This window comes from Cheilinus undulatus, linkage group 15, assembly GCF_018320785.1.
Source record: "Cheilinus undulatus linkage group 15, ASM1832078v1, whole genome shotgun sequence".
Classification (NCBI taxonomy): domain Eukaryota; kingdom Metazoa; phylum Chordata; class Actinopteri; order Labriformes; family Labridae; genus Cheilinus; species Cheilinus undulatus.
The window spans coordinates 23,358,636-23,373,131 of NC_054879.1; the positions used below are offsets into that span (position 1 = coordinate 23,358,636).

The 14,496-nt window shown below is 39.8% G+C and overlaps 1 protein-coding gene across 1 annotated transcript in view; it reads left to right on the forward strand.

Annotated features, from left to right (window-relative positions):
- Positions 1–14,496, forward strand: part of kcnh3 (potassium voltage-gated channel, subfamily H (eag-related), member 3) — a 221,102-nt gene that overhangs the window by 151,131 nt on the left and 55,475 nt on the right. Inside the window, exons 5-7 of the mRNA XM_041807208.1 lie at positions 5,356–5,614; positions 8,551–8,708; positions 9,320–9,521. Of these exons, the coding sequence (XP_041663142.1) occupies positions 5,356–5,614; positions 8,551–8,708; positions 9,320–9,521 (619 nt within the window). The remainder of the gene's footprint in view (positions 1–5,355; positions 5,615–8,550; positions 8,709–9,319; positions 9,522–14,496) is intronic.

The window sequence follows — 14,496 nt, forward strand, 5'->3', positions numbered from 1 at the left end:
GCTTTGAATAAAGTCACAGAGGAGAGGATATATTTCTCATGAAGGACGAATAAAGATACGCCAGAATTTAAATCCTCTGCACAGGGGTGGACTGGGGGAAAAAGTGGCCTGGGAGTCACTGACAGACCGGCCCATTTAATGCGTGGTCCTGGGGAGCCAGCCAGCCAGCTGGCAGACAGCACACGTGTCATGTAACTTGATGAAAAAAATCTATGCATTGGTGTTTTGACTATAACTCATACAGTTATCAATTACCTGAAGAACCCAGCTGAATAGCCAATCAAAAATGGCATATTCTTGTGCAGTGATTTTAATGCCTACAGATCAGTGATTCAATAATAGCTATAAGGACCTATCAGTTTGCCAGGCTGTTGGACATTGGAATTACACTGATTATCTACACCCTAAATAAGCCACTAGAGGGCAACGTAATTACAACAAGAAGCCATTTTGAAAGACATTTTATTTAAAAAACAGATTAACAAAGCTAACTACAACTGCATAAAAACTTAACCAAGAGCATTTATGAAAATGAAATCTAAACTGAAAATAGTAAACTGATATTTGAAAACTAAAAACTTAAAAGGTGAAGGACATTCCCTTGATTCTACTTACTTAAGCACCTTTCTTCTGCTGTTTTAGTCCTTACCAATAAACAAGAGTCAGTTAGTGCCAGTCAGTCTCCAACTACCCCCCTCTTGATTGTGTGCTATAAAAGCGAGGGATGCAAGGTGCATTGAAACTCAACAACATAACAGTATGCAGAGTTCTCGTCCATGTGTTGCTTATGAGGGTTGGGTTGAAGTGGTTTATGTTGACAATGGGGCAGGGGTAGAAAGTGACTAATTACATTTACTCAAATGACTGTAATTGAGTAACTTTTTGTGTACTTGTACTTTTGTGTAGCTTTTAAAATAACTATTACTTAAGTATTTTTTGAGTGAAGTATTGTACTTAATGACATTTTAAAAAGCATCAAATACTAAGTTAAAAAAAACACACCAAAAGCCACAAGGAGGTCCAAGCTTTCAGTCAACAACATGAAAATGACCAGTCGTTTGGCTTTCACATCACATGATGGTCAGTACATGCATATAGTGAGAGAATGATTCCATATTTCTTCCATAAACAGCTGCTGCTTTAGGTTAGGTCAAATATTATATCAAATAACCTGGTTGGAGGTTCATATTTTCTTCTTGTTATTGCACATTAAGGACAGGTCATATTTCACTGTGAAACCCCCTTGCATATCAAAAGTTGCTACTCAGTATTCAGAACTTAGAGTAAATTTTAAATGACTTACTTTTTACTTTTACTTGAGTAGATATATAGACTAGTACTTAAACTTCTACTTAAGTACATTTTAACCAGAGAAACTGTACTATTACTTGGGTACAATAGTCTGGTACTTCTCTACCTCTGCAATGGGGCCACAGTCCTCTCTGAGTCCCCTCTGGAACATAAATGCTGGTCTATCTGGATGAGAGACAAAAAATATGGTGTATACATTATTGAAGTTATCAGCAAAATACAAATATGGCAGTATTAAACATTAGTGCACAAGTTAGTGCATATGGCTAAAAAAGCAAACAAGCCAAACAAGCATCATGGTCATTAACCTTACCATTATCTTACTGGTGCTTTGTATGGGTTCTTGAAGCCGTTCTGCCAGTTGCTCTCCCATTTTGCCCTGGGTGTCATCATAATTTCTGCTGTGAGGCCTCTCTCTATCCACCACATCTGGATCATCATCAGTCTAAGTAAGAGATTGGTGTTGTTAATCATGCTAGTTCATCAGTGCAACAACACTATCAGTAAACATTAATAGGTTAGTTTAATATCAGTATGTACATGAGATGAGGTAAGGATATAACACTTTATTAAGCCTTGCACATACACACCAGGGCAGCACAAATAATCTGTTTGATTTTCTATTATTATTATCATTATTATGATTGTGATTGTTTTATTTGTTCATCATCATCCCAATATTAATTTGCCAACACAGCCTGAACCAAGATAAATAAGAAAGTTCATTAAAACATGGTAACAAGTTATATCTTGTTATGACTTAATGACTCGAATTTTTAATTGAACAGGATTACCACACATTGAAGTTTTTCCTCATTTCAGAAAGGCCTAATACACACTGGTTAATTTCAAACAGACAGTAACATTATCTGTGGGCACATCGACAAATACAGGAAACACTGACTAGTGCTAATTTTTGACTCTGCTAAAGCTAATATTAGGCTAGCTAACACTACCTCATTAAGGTTATTAAAAAGCAAACTAGAGTTAGTCAAATGAGCATTTTCACATAAAGCATCACCAAGTCTGGACCATACCTTACCATTATGTCACTGGTTCTTTGACTGGACTCTGGAGACCGCTTTGTAACCTGCTCTGCCGTCTCAGACTCTCTTCATTGCTGGACTCAGGTGCATGTCTGGAAGTTTCCAGCTGTCGAGGCTCACTGCTGCTAATGCTGCTGATGCTGGCAAAAGCAACATCAGATCCTTGTCTGCTGGTGATGGCTGAGCCTGAGCGACCACCAAACAAGTCGGTCATTTTTCACTGGTTGCGGCACGTTCCTTGAACATTTTTTTCCCTTTCTCTTTCAATTGGCTCCTACTGGCTCGCACTGGCTCACTCATGTCACTGCTGTGTGATTGACAAGTGACAGATGCAACAGCCTGAGGAAATGGGCGGGACACACCTACGGGCAGTAAAAGTGATTATCATCCTCGTCAGTGATAGGTGAAATTCCTTAACTTCCTCACAAAACACAGGCGTAGCGTATCACAATAGCCCAGCCCAGCCCCCCTCCCCCCACAATAATTCCTTGAGAGGGCCTGTGTCCACAACACTGTGGGCCATAGTTGCACTTTCCTTTCCCCCTTTTTCTTTTATTCCCTTCTTGCCTGGCCATCGGGCCCATCAGCCCGTCGGCCCACCAGGGAAATCCCCGGCTTCCCCGTACGTCAGTCCACCTCTGCCCCTGCAGGTTTCCAACAACCATCGCTCTGATTTGAAGACATTTCCAGATTCTTTAAAGACTCCTTCATCAAGGTTGAATAAAAGCTTTTAAAGATGGTTGTTTAACTGTTTCCCAAGTTGTTTTCTTGAACTAGATATAATGGTACAGAAGTCTGGAGAGACAAGTGAGGAAAATCTTCATTGGGATCTTTTTTTTTCTTTTCTTTTTTTCAGTTCATCTTCCTCATATGAAAAAGAACAAAACAACAGAAATAGAAATTGTCTGCCTTTTATATTGGCCTGAAGTCAAAGAGACTTAGGTTAATTGCTGACCCTTAAATACAGTCAAAATGTACGTCGCTTTGGAGAAAAGCGTCTGCTAAATGACATTGTAACATTGTAACATTGTAACAAATTGCTTGGGAGTTGTGGTGTCGTTGCATCACATATCTATCACCACAGTGAACAGTGTCTCCGTCCTCAGCACAAAGTCAGACATGTTCTAGGGTTGTTCTTTGCTCTGTTCTGTTTTTGGACATGATGGATTGCGAAGGGGCTTCCTGGTTTGGAAGCCTACAAACATCATTTCTGCTGTATGCAGATGATGTGATTCTATAGGTATCTTCAGGCCAGGACCTCCAACTGGCACTAGGGTTGTTTGGAAGTTCAAAGCAGTCTGGATTAGGGTCAGCACCTTATGTCCTTCAACGTGGTTCTCTGCCAGAGAGCAGACTCTGACTTTTCCCTTTCAGAAATCTGCAAACATGCTTAAAATCTTCTGTGAATGGACTTGGGCTTGAATAGAGCGCTTCCTGCCAACTAAAATCATAGTGCCTTATAAACCACTATATTCTTACCCATTCACTCCACATTTGGCATTTGACATTTATTTTGAATAAACAAAACTAGAATGGCTGTCTGAGGTGGCAGACCCACGCCTAAGCAGCGCCACTGAGGAACTCACGCTCCCACTGATTACCATGGTGTTCAACATTTCAAAGTCCGAGAAAAACCAAACGGGTGCGCAGATCATCACCAAAATCTAATTGATTTTTCCCTGTCACTATCCCAATATTCCCTGAAAGTTTGGTGAAGATCCGCCTTTCCATTCTCAAGTTATCTTGTACAAATACAAACAATCAAAGATACAGAATCCTTTCCATAACCCCCTGCCGATTTCATCGGCGTGGGCATGGGTAATAACAGGTAGTTTCTAACAATATTGCTTAGAGTTGACTGTTGAATATCCAGCACGGATGAAATTTCACCAGCTGTCTCATTGCAAAAGTGGCATCCATCACAGTACCCCGCTCAAAGTCACTGAGCTCTTTGGAACAACCCAATCAGGATCACAGATGTTTGTAAATGGAGACTGCTTTGCTAGTTGATGATTTTATACACCTGTGTTTCTGATTGAAACACCTGATGGTAAACACTGATGGTCATACTTTTTAGTGTATTGACCTGCATCAAAAGAAATAACATACACAGATTGGAGTGTGTTATATAAATATTCATTGTGTGACAATAATAGATGATATACAGTGATATACACTGATGACTAAAACTATTAGCTGGTCCCATTCATTCACATTCACTCACAGCTGATGCAGTGGTTGCAAACAGGGATCAAGTGTACTACCCAAGGACAAACTGACCTGTGACTGCAGAGGCTGGGGATTGAAACCCCGAATTCCAGAGATGACCAGCTTTACTCCTCGAGAGAAAAACCTGGACAAGAATAATGCCGTGCCAGCACTTTGGTTATAGTGAGTGTCCACCACAGTGTCCGTCTGCTGCAGCACAGCAGGCTGACAGATGCTGTAAAGGTCATCAGGTGTGTCATCACTTCTAGTTGACTTTGGGGACACAGTTCAGCTTTGTGCTGATGTCAGTCGTAAAAAATGACATGCAGGTTTATGCAGATTGCAGCCTGGAAGTGGGAGAGAATTTAGGTATGGTTTTAATGGATCATAATCCTTTATCTGTTGTGAAAATACATATGAGGGCTGAGAAAGCATATTTATGAAGATATCAAGGTGTAAATTAACAAGCTGCTTTTCTGTATATTGAATTTTTATTCAATTGTGAAAAATGCAAGACAATTCTCTTTCTAGTAAACTTCTGCAATCAGGAAATAACAATATCTTGAATTAAAAGGCTGTAAACTGTGGCTTAAAATAAGTTTAAGCCTCTTATTTTCTAACATCATTGATGTCTGTGCTTAATTTGATTGAAATGCATGAAAAAAGGGTTTACAACCTTATGTTGTGTGCACAATCTTAGCTTGAGCAGGATGTGCTGGGTGTTTTTTTTTTTCTCAGATGGTCAAAGAAATAAAGAAGCTAATCCCTGTTTCCCTGTCATCCATTCCAGAACATGTTTGGGGAGAAGCCTCCAATCCCGGAGTACAAGGTAGCAGCCATCCAGAAGTCTCGCTTCATCCTCCTCCATTACGGCACCTTCAAGGCCGGCTGGGATTGGTTGATTCTGCTGGCGACATTCTATGTGGCCGTCACAGTGCCGTACAATGTGTGCTTCACCGTGGTGGGAGGACGGGATGAAGGAAGCAGCAGCGCTCCCCGCAGCCCGCCCAGCGTCAGTGATATCCTTGTAGAGATCCTGTTTATTTTAGGTGAGAGAATGTACCGTTTCTATCCATGACTGGGCCCTAACGCTACAAACCTGCCTTTTTCTGTAGGAATCCTTTCTATAATGATATGAGGAACTTGGAGTAAAAGTTCAAGGCTGCTGGTTAAATCAGCAAACCTTAATGACTATAAATAATGGCCATTAGGTCAGTCTACATCTGAGCGGCTTTCCAGTCATAATAAAAGTTTGGTTGGAAGTTTTTAATGATGCGCTGAAAGGATATGAGCCATTCAGCACAGACCATTATGTCTCATTTAACTCATTTCCTTTAAACAACACGCCTCTCCGTCCCCTTCTGGATCCGTCTAACTAAAGGAAACTTGTCAGAGGCTCTTCAGTGGACGATTGAAGTTAATAGGAATGAGTGAACGCATGCCCTCCATCAATAGACTTATGCAATGAAATTAGACGCCACCAGCAGTTAAACGGCTGACTCCTGTTAGTCGATAGCTCATTTGTTAGAACTAATGGGCCTGCCTGTTTGTCAATACATCCACCGAGCCAGCAGGAGAGGACTTAAATGTGCAACCAAGCTTTAGATTGTTCTTTCCTTTCTGCTAATAAGATGTTTTCCCTGTATTATCCTAAAAACTATTTAACAACTTTAAAACCTGAACTGTACAGGTGGTCTTGTCAAGTCTGTAGTATGGCTGAAATCACTGCTTTCACACAAACTTTTATCCTGTTAAGACCATGCATTACCGAGATTTATATCCATTTTAGGCATTTTGATGTGGTGCTAATGCTTTGTGTGGACGTTTCTCAATGCATACTGAAAACAGTTTGATATCTGATTGCTCAGACTGCCCACTGAGGTGATCATGAAGTTGCTTCTCCAGCTTGAATTGGTTGTGTAGATGCAACACATTCTAGCATGCATCAAAGACCACCCTATAAACTAACATGATCTGCAGTATCCTGTGAAACAACAGCATATCTTTATTTATGTCCATCCAGCCCCACTCAGAGATGGGAATTGCCGCTGTTTTCAGAGGTCTGAATAATTTGTCACAGCTCTCCAGTAGAACCACTCCTTTAGATATCAAATGACTCTTCATTACCTTTTTAAAATGTCTTAAAACCAACAACAAATGGAAATAAACGATATTGTCTCCTTCCCACTTCAGAACTTTTAAAGTGTTAGTCTGCAGTCGTTCCACAGTTTATTTTAATGGGGTCATTACTGATGTCTCATTACTTATCATCTCACTCCTATGTGCTTTCTGTGTTTAAACACAGCCCTGCTCTCTCATATTCTTATATGGCATTAAAGGGGCGTGTCTCCTTGTGAATTAGGAAAAACATGCACAAGCTTCCACCATTGCAAAATCCCAAATCTTAGCAAGAAGATTTGTCTAGTTTTCAAACATTTTTCACCATCTTCATTCTAATTCAAATTCAACTGCGTACTATATTTCACGTTACAAATACAAAAAACAAAGTTTGAATGACAAAACTCAAAAAGCATTTTAGTTTTTTGAGTCGATAAAAAGTCCTTACATTTTAGTCTTTACTTTTAGTCAAGTCAGTTATTTTTTTTAACTAATTTTATTATCCATATTGTATTAACATGTACTATGTACTGAAATTGAGCCTGAAGTAAGGCGTATGTGTGGCAAGTAAGTCACGTGAGGGTGCCATCAGGTGGGAAGAAGGATTGATACAACTCCAGTCGTGCTCTGGATGTCCTTGCATCTTACCATGGGCATGGGGAAAATCTGTTGAAAAAATAATAAAGCCCACTTCTTTAGGGGGGAATGTGGCGAGTAAGCATGGCCTTGGGTACCATACAGGTGGGTATTAGGGTTTCCACAAGCCCATGGTCTTGCTGGGGAAGTCCAAAGGGCCTGAAAACTGCCGGAGGTCTCCTGGCTTATTGCTATGTGTTGAAAAGACCTAGGCAAGGGAGACTGTAGAGTGACACATGTGTTGACATGTGTCGAGCTTGTAACACTGGACTAAATGCTTTTGAGTTTCCGCTACTAAAACTTGACTAAAACAACTAAAATGTGACTAAAACAAAGACTAGATATGAAATAGCTGCCAAAATAAACTTGGTGCATAAGGCTAGAGAGAATAAACTTTAAAGTGAAATGGGAAAAATTGCTGCCATAAAACTATTTTTTATAAATTCATTATTTCACAGAGAAGTTTAAGAATAGATGCAGTTTTGATCACTTTAAACTTGGTGATTATTTTTTTTTTTATAGAATAATATCAAGAGCCAATTGTTTTTCAAAACCATTGCATGCCCAGAGAGAAACTTTAACTATTTATCATTTAAGCTTCATATTTTATCTAGAAATAGGAAATCTGTAGCTCCCTGCAGGTTTTTAATTAATCTTTGCTATGAAGTGACCTTTGAAGAGGAAGAGAAAAGTAATGAAGTCATTTTTATAACAGCACCTGAGGGGTCAAATACAGACTTTCAGTTCTCAAACAAAGGCCAAAATATTTGGCCAAATGTTAGCAGAGCAGAGCATGCTTATTTAGGTTTATATATAATTTAGAGTTGTCAGCATTAATGCATTCGTAATAAGTCAGTCCATAACTGGTGCAATAATGCAAAAATTCAAAATGAAGAGTTTTGAATGCAAAATAGTAGACTTAAAAAAATCTGAAATCCATCCAAATTAACCACAAAAGTCCTGGGATTACTCCATTTAATCCTTTGATAACCCTAGTATAATCCATTATTAATAAAAGACTTTACAGTGAGTTTTTTTTTTATCCGTTATTGCCAGTTCCTAAATACTTTGTCATTTCTGTCATCAATGTTTTATATGTGATCCAGTGAATATCATGCATTCTGCTGCATGTTATTTCTCCTCCAGTAGCGCCATTTTTCATAAAGTCCAATCCTGATCCATCTTTTATTGCTCCTGTATCTGCTTTTGCTCTTGTTGTCATCCTCTGCAGACATTTTGTTGAACTTTCGAACCACCTTTGTGAGCACGTCAGGTCAGGTTGTGTACGACGCCCGCTCCATCTGCGTTCACTACGTCACCACCTGGCTATTTGTTGACCTCATCGCTGCCCTGCCCTTCGATCTGCTGTATGCTTTCAACGTCAGCGTGGTGAGTCCTCTGGTCGTCTTTCTGCATGTGTTTCCATAGCAGTGACCGAAACAGGAATGTGGAGCATTAAAGTGTGTGTGGAAAATGAGGCGTCTTCGTTCATTTTCTGGAAATAAAGCTCTTATATGAAGAAACAGTCTCCTGTGGTTATGATGCATGTTAACACTCTGCTGGCACCGAGTCAGAAAGAGAATTAATGCATAATGTCACACGCTCTCTTGTGAGTTTATTAGATCCACATTTCATCCAAATTGATGCTCATCAAACAAACAAACAAATGGCACAGAGCCTGTCTGCACATTCTGCAGGTCTCATTAATTTGTGTTCTTCATGCTCAGAATCTGAAAAGATGATTCAAACTGCAGCTAAATGGCTGCACAGCCATGCAAAATGAGGATTCAGACTCATTTAGAGAAGAAAAATGTTTGAATTCTCTGGAAGGATAAATCAATGCTCCATCTTCAGAATGAAACCATCAAATAACAGCAAATGAGCATGATTGCATTCCTTGATTACTGTATGGTTTTGGAGACTGGTTTCTTTGTACTTAAGACTTGCTGGAGGTTTCCACTGTGTGTTTGGACTGATGTAGCATGGATCTATGTCTGCAGTATTTTGGAGTCCACCTCCTGAAGACTGTTCGGCTGCTGCGTTTGCTGCGTCTGCTGCAGAAGTTGGAGCGGTACTCTCAGTACAGCGCTGTGGTTCTCACTCTGCTGATGTCCATGTTCGCTCTGCTTGCTCACTGGATGGCCTGTGTCTGGTACTTCATCGGCCGCAGGGAGATTGAGAGTCCTGGCTCCTGGGATATAGGTGAGTAAGACTTGTTCGTAACCCAAAATCCCCCAAAATACTCAAAGAATTCCTTCAAAGGCTGGGGGAAAAAAATAATGGTATCAGCTTGAAGCTTTGGAGTATGGATCCCTTTGATGACAGAAATGGAATCAGGCATATCCATTGGATTTGCAAGGCTGCTGGTTGTACCTAACCTCGCAAATGAATCAGATATTTTTCTGGAGGAAATTTAGGTCCATAGTGATTTTTTGATGGATAGTTGATGTGTCTCCCACGTAGACAGACTGCTCAGACATTACTCACTAGATCTGCTCTATAAATGTCCACTTGTTGCCATGTTTTGTGGCCAAACTGAATGATCTTTTTAGGTATTTTCAGGAAACGATGAATTCCTCAGATATAAATTTAGTCAGTGAAGCAGCTTTATTGTCCATTTTCTCTGGGTGGAGAGTTTTTAACATACAGCTTTGATTTCACTGGAGTTTCTGTCATCCTGCACTAAATATCCCTCCAGTGCCAGGCTGCAGAATTTCATTTGGGTAAATTCAGCAATTCAATGGCACCACAGTTGGAAAAGATTGAGAGCTATATTGCTCTTCTCAATTATACTTATAGTTCAGTCCTTGAGGATGATTTTAACATTTCTAGATGGACGTTAAATGGCATCTTATGTAAGTGCCACTCCGTTTTTGCTTTAGTCTGATGAGATTGGTAGATTTTTTTACATTAAAGAGTTACATTCTCTAGCTTTAACAGTTTGCACATTCTCCTTAAAAGCACAGACTCAACATGACAGATTTCTTACCTCAGCAGAGTGATGTCTGTAATTTTGAACTCACAATAAAAGGCCGTTCTGCAGGAGATGGCCCCCTGCATGATTCAGTTTTACTTTAAATAAAACTCTGCTTCTGTTGATTTTCCACCAACATCTCTCAGTGAAGAATCTCGAATCCTGCAGGCAATATGAAACCCTGGCACAAAATCGGGTAAAGTTTAAACACATACAAACAGACAGGCTGACTCCACAGCGTTAACTTTAATCCTTTTGATTGTGGTATGTGGAGAAAAGCAGCCTTTTGTGTTTCTTTTATTTTATTCTATCAAAGAACCCCACTAACACAATGAGACAGGATTTATGCTGCAAATGATTGTTTTAAATCATTTTTTGCGCTTCTTGAGTTGTTTCTGCCTTTGCACCAGTGATAGCCAGCACCAGAGGTATCATGTTTTCAGGTTTCTGTCCATTCATATGTGTTTATGTCCAGATTTTGTGAACCCATATTAGAACACTTTGAGGGATATTCTTCTAACTTTGTGTCAACTTCTCTGACTCAAGAATAGACATTTTGCTGGTCAAAGTTTATTGTGACCCCAAATCTTGTGAGCTCAATATTCAAAGAATCCAGTGATGTTTTTTGTCAAATTTAGTACCAAACTACACTTGGACTTAAGGCTTAACTGATTTTTTTTCTTAGGTGAAATGTCCCCACAACCGTACAAATTTAGGGGTCTTGGTGGTTTTGCGCTATATTGTAGCCTTTCAGGAGCTATATCATCTCTAAAGCATTGTCTTATGAAGTGGCTTTAACTAACAGTTAGTTACTAAAAAAATAAAAATTTACAACATTATAGTCCAGGATTGATTGTTGGTTGCGTGATTTGGTGTCTTCTATAAGGACAAAAACATGTTAAGTTGCCTTTTAAGTGTCCTCTAAATAGGCCCTCGTTGGTGCCCTTTAAAATGATAAAATTACACAGAATGCCATCTTAAGTGCTCTCTTAGTGGGCAATATGTATCCAAGTGTTTCTAGGTTGCCCTTTGAATGGAAAATACATGGTAAATGTGACCAAAGCCGGATGAAGTTCCTTCAAGTCGGCACTCCAGTGGCTTGAGAAAAATGGATGCAAAGTCGTTTTCTTCAACATTATCATTTTTTGTTTTTTTTCTCATTTTATGCAAGTCCGACATTTAAACTGCTCATTCGATGAAAAAAGTAACACAAATGTGACATTTAAAAGCGTTAATTTTGTGTTTTAAAATGCCCTGTTTCTGGAGTTTCTGTGGGGAGATTGAGGGGAGGGTAAAGCGAAACTGCACTGAACTAATTGGCCACTCAGTCTGACATTGTTCCCAGTTTCGCCCATTGAGATTGACAATAACAAACACAGCATGGCTCAAACGCCACCCCTCCCCCGGCACATTAATACAGCTGTTTCTAGTTATCACCTTTTATTAACAAGCCTCAAGATGCACCCTGCAGAAGAGAGAAGAGATGATCAAGAAGTGGCAAGAATTATCAACAGACTTGGGACAACTTCAGGATCACTTGACAATGAAAGTTTGTTGAAGGCAGATTTCCTATGGGAATATTTTGATGAGCGTCACCAGTTCGATTCAGAAGCTTGGTTTGGGTGGACTTTATGTAAATGTGGCCCTATTGTTCACACCTGTTACCTGGCCTGCCTGAAGGTATGAAAAGTCCTGAAACTTTGAGCCTGGTTTTCTCAGAACAAACAGAAACTAGAAGTTAACATTCAAATGAGCATATCTTTGTAAAAAAATGCTCAGATTAAAGTGGGGGTATTATGCCTTATTTCAAAGCTTTACACCATCTCTCTGATACCTATGTAGTAGCTTTACATGGTTTACAGCTCAAAAAACTCATTATGTTTCTCAAACTGGCATCCTGAAAAACCCTTATTTATCTCCGTCTGAAACACTTCGTTTTCGCTGCTGTCTCTTTATCTGCACTTTCATAATGTGTAAAAAACTCAAAAATGACCTTGGATGACTTGCAGGAGTTTTTACCAGCTTTGGTCCCAAATTAGCCCTCCATGCTGCCCTTCTAGAGGACAGGAAGTGTCCTCCAGGGTTGTCTTTCACTGGGTCTCCATTAAACCAAAAAACTGTAATGTAAAATAAGTGACTGCACAATTATTCACCCCCTCTAAGTCAGTATTTTTCTCGGGGGGGGTGGGGGGTGGTGAACGTTCTGTCTGTCTCATCTTTAAGGGCCAATCAGAGCAAAAAAACACATGATGTAGCAGCTACTGAGGTGCGCCCCTACCGAGGAAAATTCCATAGAGACCTGCCTAACGCAAACCACGGCGACTGTGGACTTTTGTTGTTTTTTAAAAGAAAACAACTCAATGCTGTTCTTTGTTCTTCTTTTAATTAAGAAATGTCATCAGGTTCTGATAAAACTGGCGCTTTAGCAGCATCCATGCTAATCTCTTCCGCAATAATTGCACCGGCCTCTTGTTGCCGCTTGTTTACCTTGTTACCGCGCCCAAAAGTACTGTGAGAAACACGGAAACAAGCGAATCCAACTGCTTTGCAAGGTTAACTTTAAACTCAATTAGATGGGATAAAATATCAATCACTGACAGGGGTTCACACATTCTTTTCAACCTTAAAGGGATTTTTCAGTGTTTCTGAAGTTGGATATATCAGGAACACACCAATGTTAGTAGCATAATTTCCCTCCAGTGATTTTAGTTGGCATTGCCCCTTCAAACAGGATGCACTTGGGGAAGCCAGACTATATAGTGCTACACAGTACAGACAGTTATAGCTGCTCTGCATACTTTAGTGACTCTTAGGTAAACATGGGCCAGAAATCAATGTTTTGGTTCAGTTGTAGTGTTAAACTAAAATCAGACTTATTTCTGCTCAGTTTTCCAGTTAAACAGCTGACCTATTGTTGCATTAAGTAAACACATACTGACTGTGGCTTGTCCCCTGTTAGGGGAATAAAGAGAGAGCCATAAACTTACTTGGATTTCAAATTTTCATTAAGCTCTTCTGGTCAGGGTCAGTTTCTCCAAGCTTATCTGCAGAAAGTTGAAGAGGGTCAGTAAATCACCATCATTCAATAAGTCAGGGAACTCTGGATGGGGAGTGATGCAGGCTGCAGGCATCTGTAATCCACTATCCTCCATCAGAAATGTCCTGAAGAAGTGTTGTGAAACCATTCATATTTTGGGGACTCATGTTTATGGGCTCATAGTTTACACACCTTCACCACCAGATAACCCAGGATCAACAGGTCAGGTTTTAATTCATTGTTTGATTATGTTTTTAATGTCATTTTACTCTGACTATGATTATTGTGGAGCAGGTGAACACATACAAGTAATTTCATTTCCAATATCCCTTTTTAATTTATATTAATTTCATGCATCAATTAAATCTCTGTTCACTTAACTAGCTCTGTAAATCAAAGTTTATAGCAACATTAAATATTAGATATTAAATATGTAAGATTTATTTCAATCTACAACCACAAAAATCCCCACAGGCCTTCTTCCTGACTCACTTTTGTACTTTTACTGTCTGGACATTATAAACCTCACAGTGGTGGATAAACCACCAGGCGGTAGGTACGGTTTCTCACCCTCTCTTTCACTTCTTCTCTGTTATTGATCGGTACCAGCCTACCAATCATTATCCTTTTTGCAAACCACATAATGACAGGCAGTATCTGTGTAGTCGATTCATGTCTGCAGCCTGGATTTACTGTTCAGGCAGACGGGGAGAATCCAGGAGACACCAAAGAGCTGTCTGACCTTTCTGTGACTCAAACACACGTCTGACATCTGCTCCACAACTCCATCTGTCCGTCAGTCTATGGCTGATACCTGGAGGAGGTACAGTTTTATATCTGCAGGGCCATCAATAATTCAAGGGTGGTGGAGCCATGGCAGCACCTGTAGTACTCCCAGTCCTCATCTTATGCACACAGGATACAATTCAACAAGGTGTATGGAATAATAAAGGCCTGGGCATGATAGGATAACCTAGAGCCACTGGCTCCCAGTATAACAGGTACACAGGTCCTCTTTTCATAACTTTTAAGGTATAAAGAAATGTTTAAATTTTCCTAGAATGATAGTGGAGTTTAGAAGAGCTTATATTTCAGCTCTAGAAACAGGAAGACAGATAGCTTTTGGTGTAAACCTGAGTGAGAAGCCTTAGAAGGGTTATCTCTCC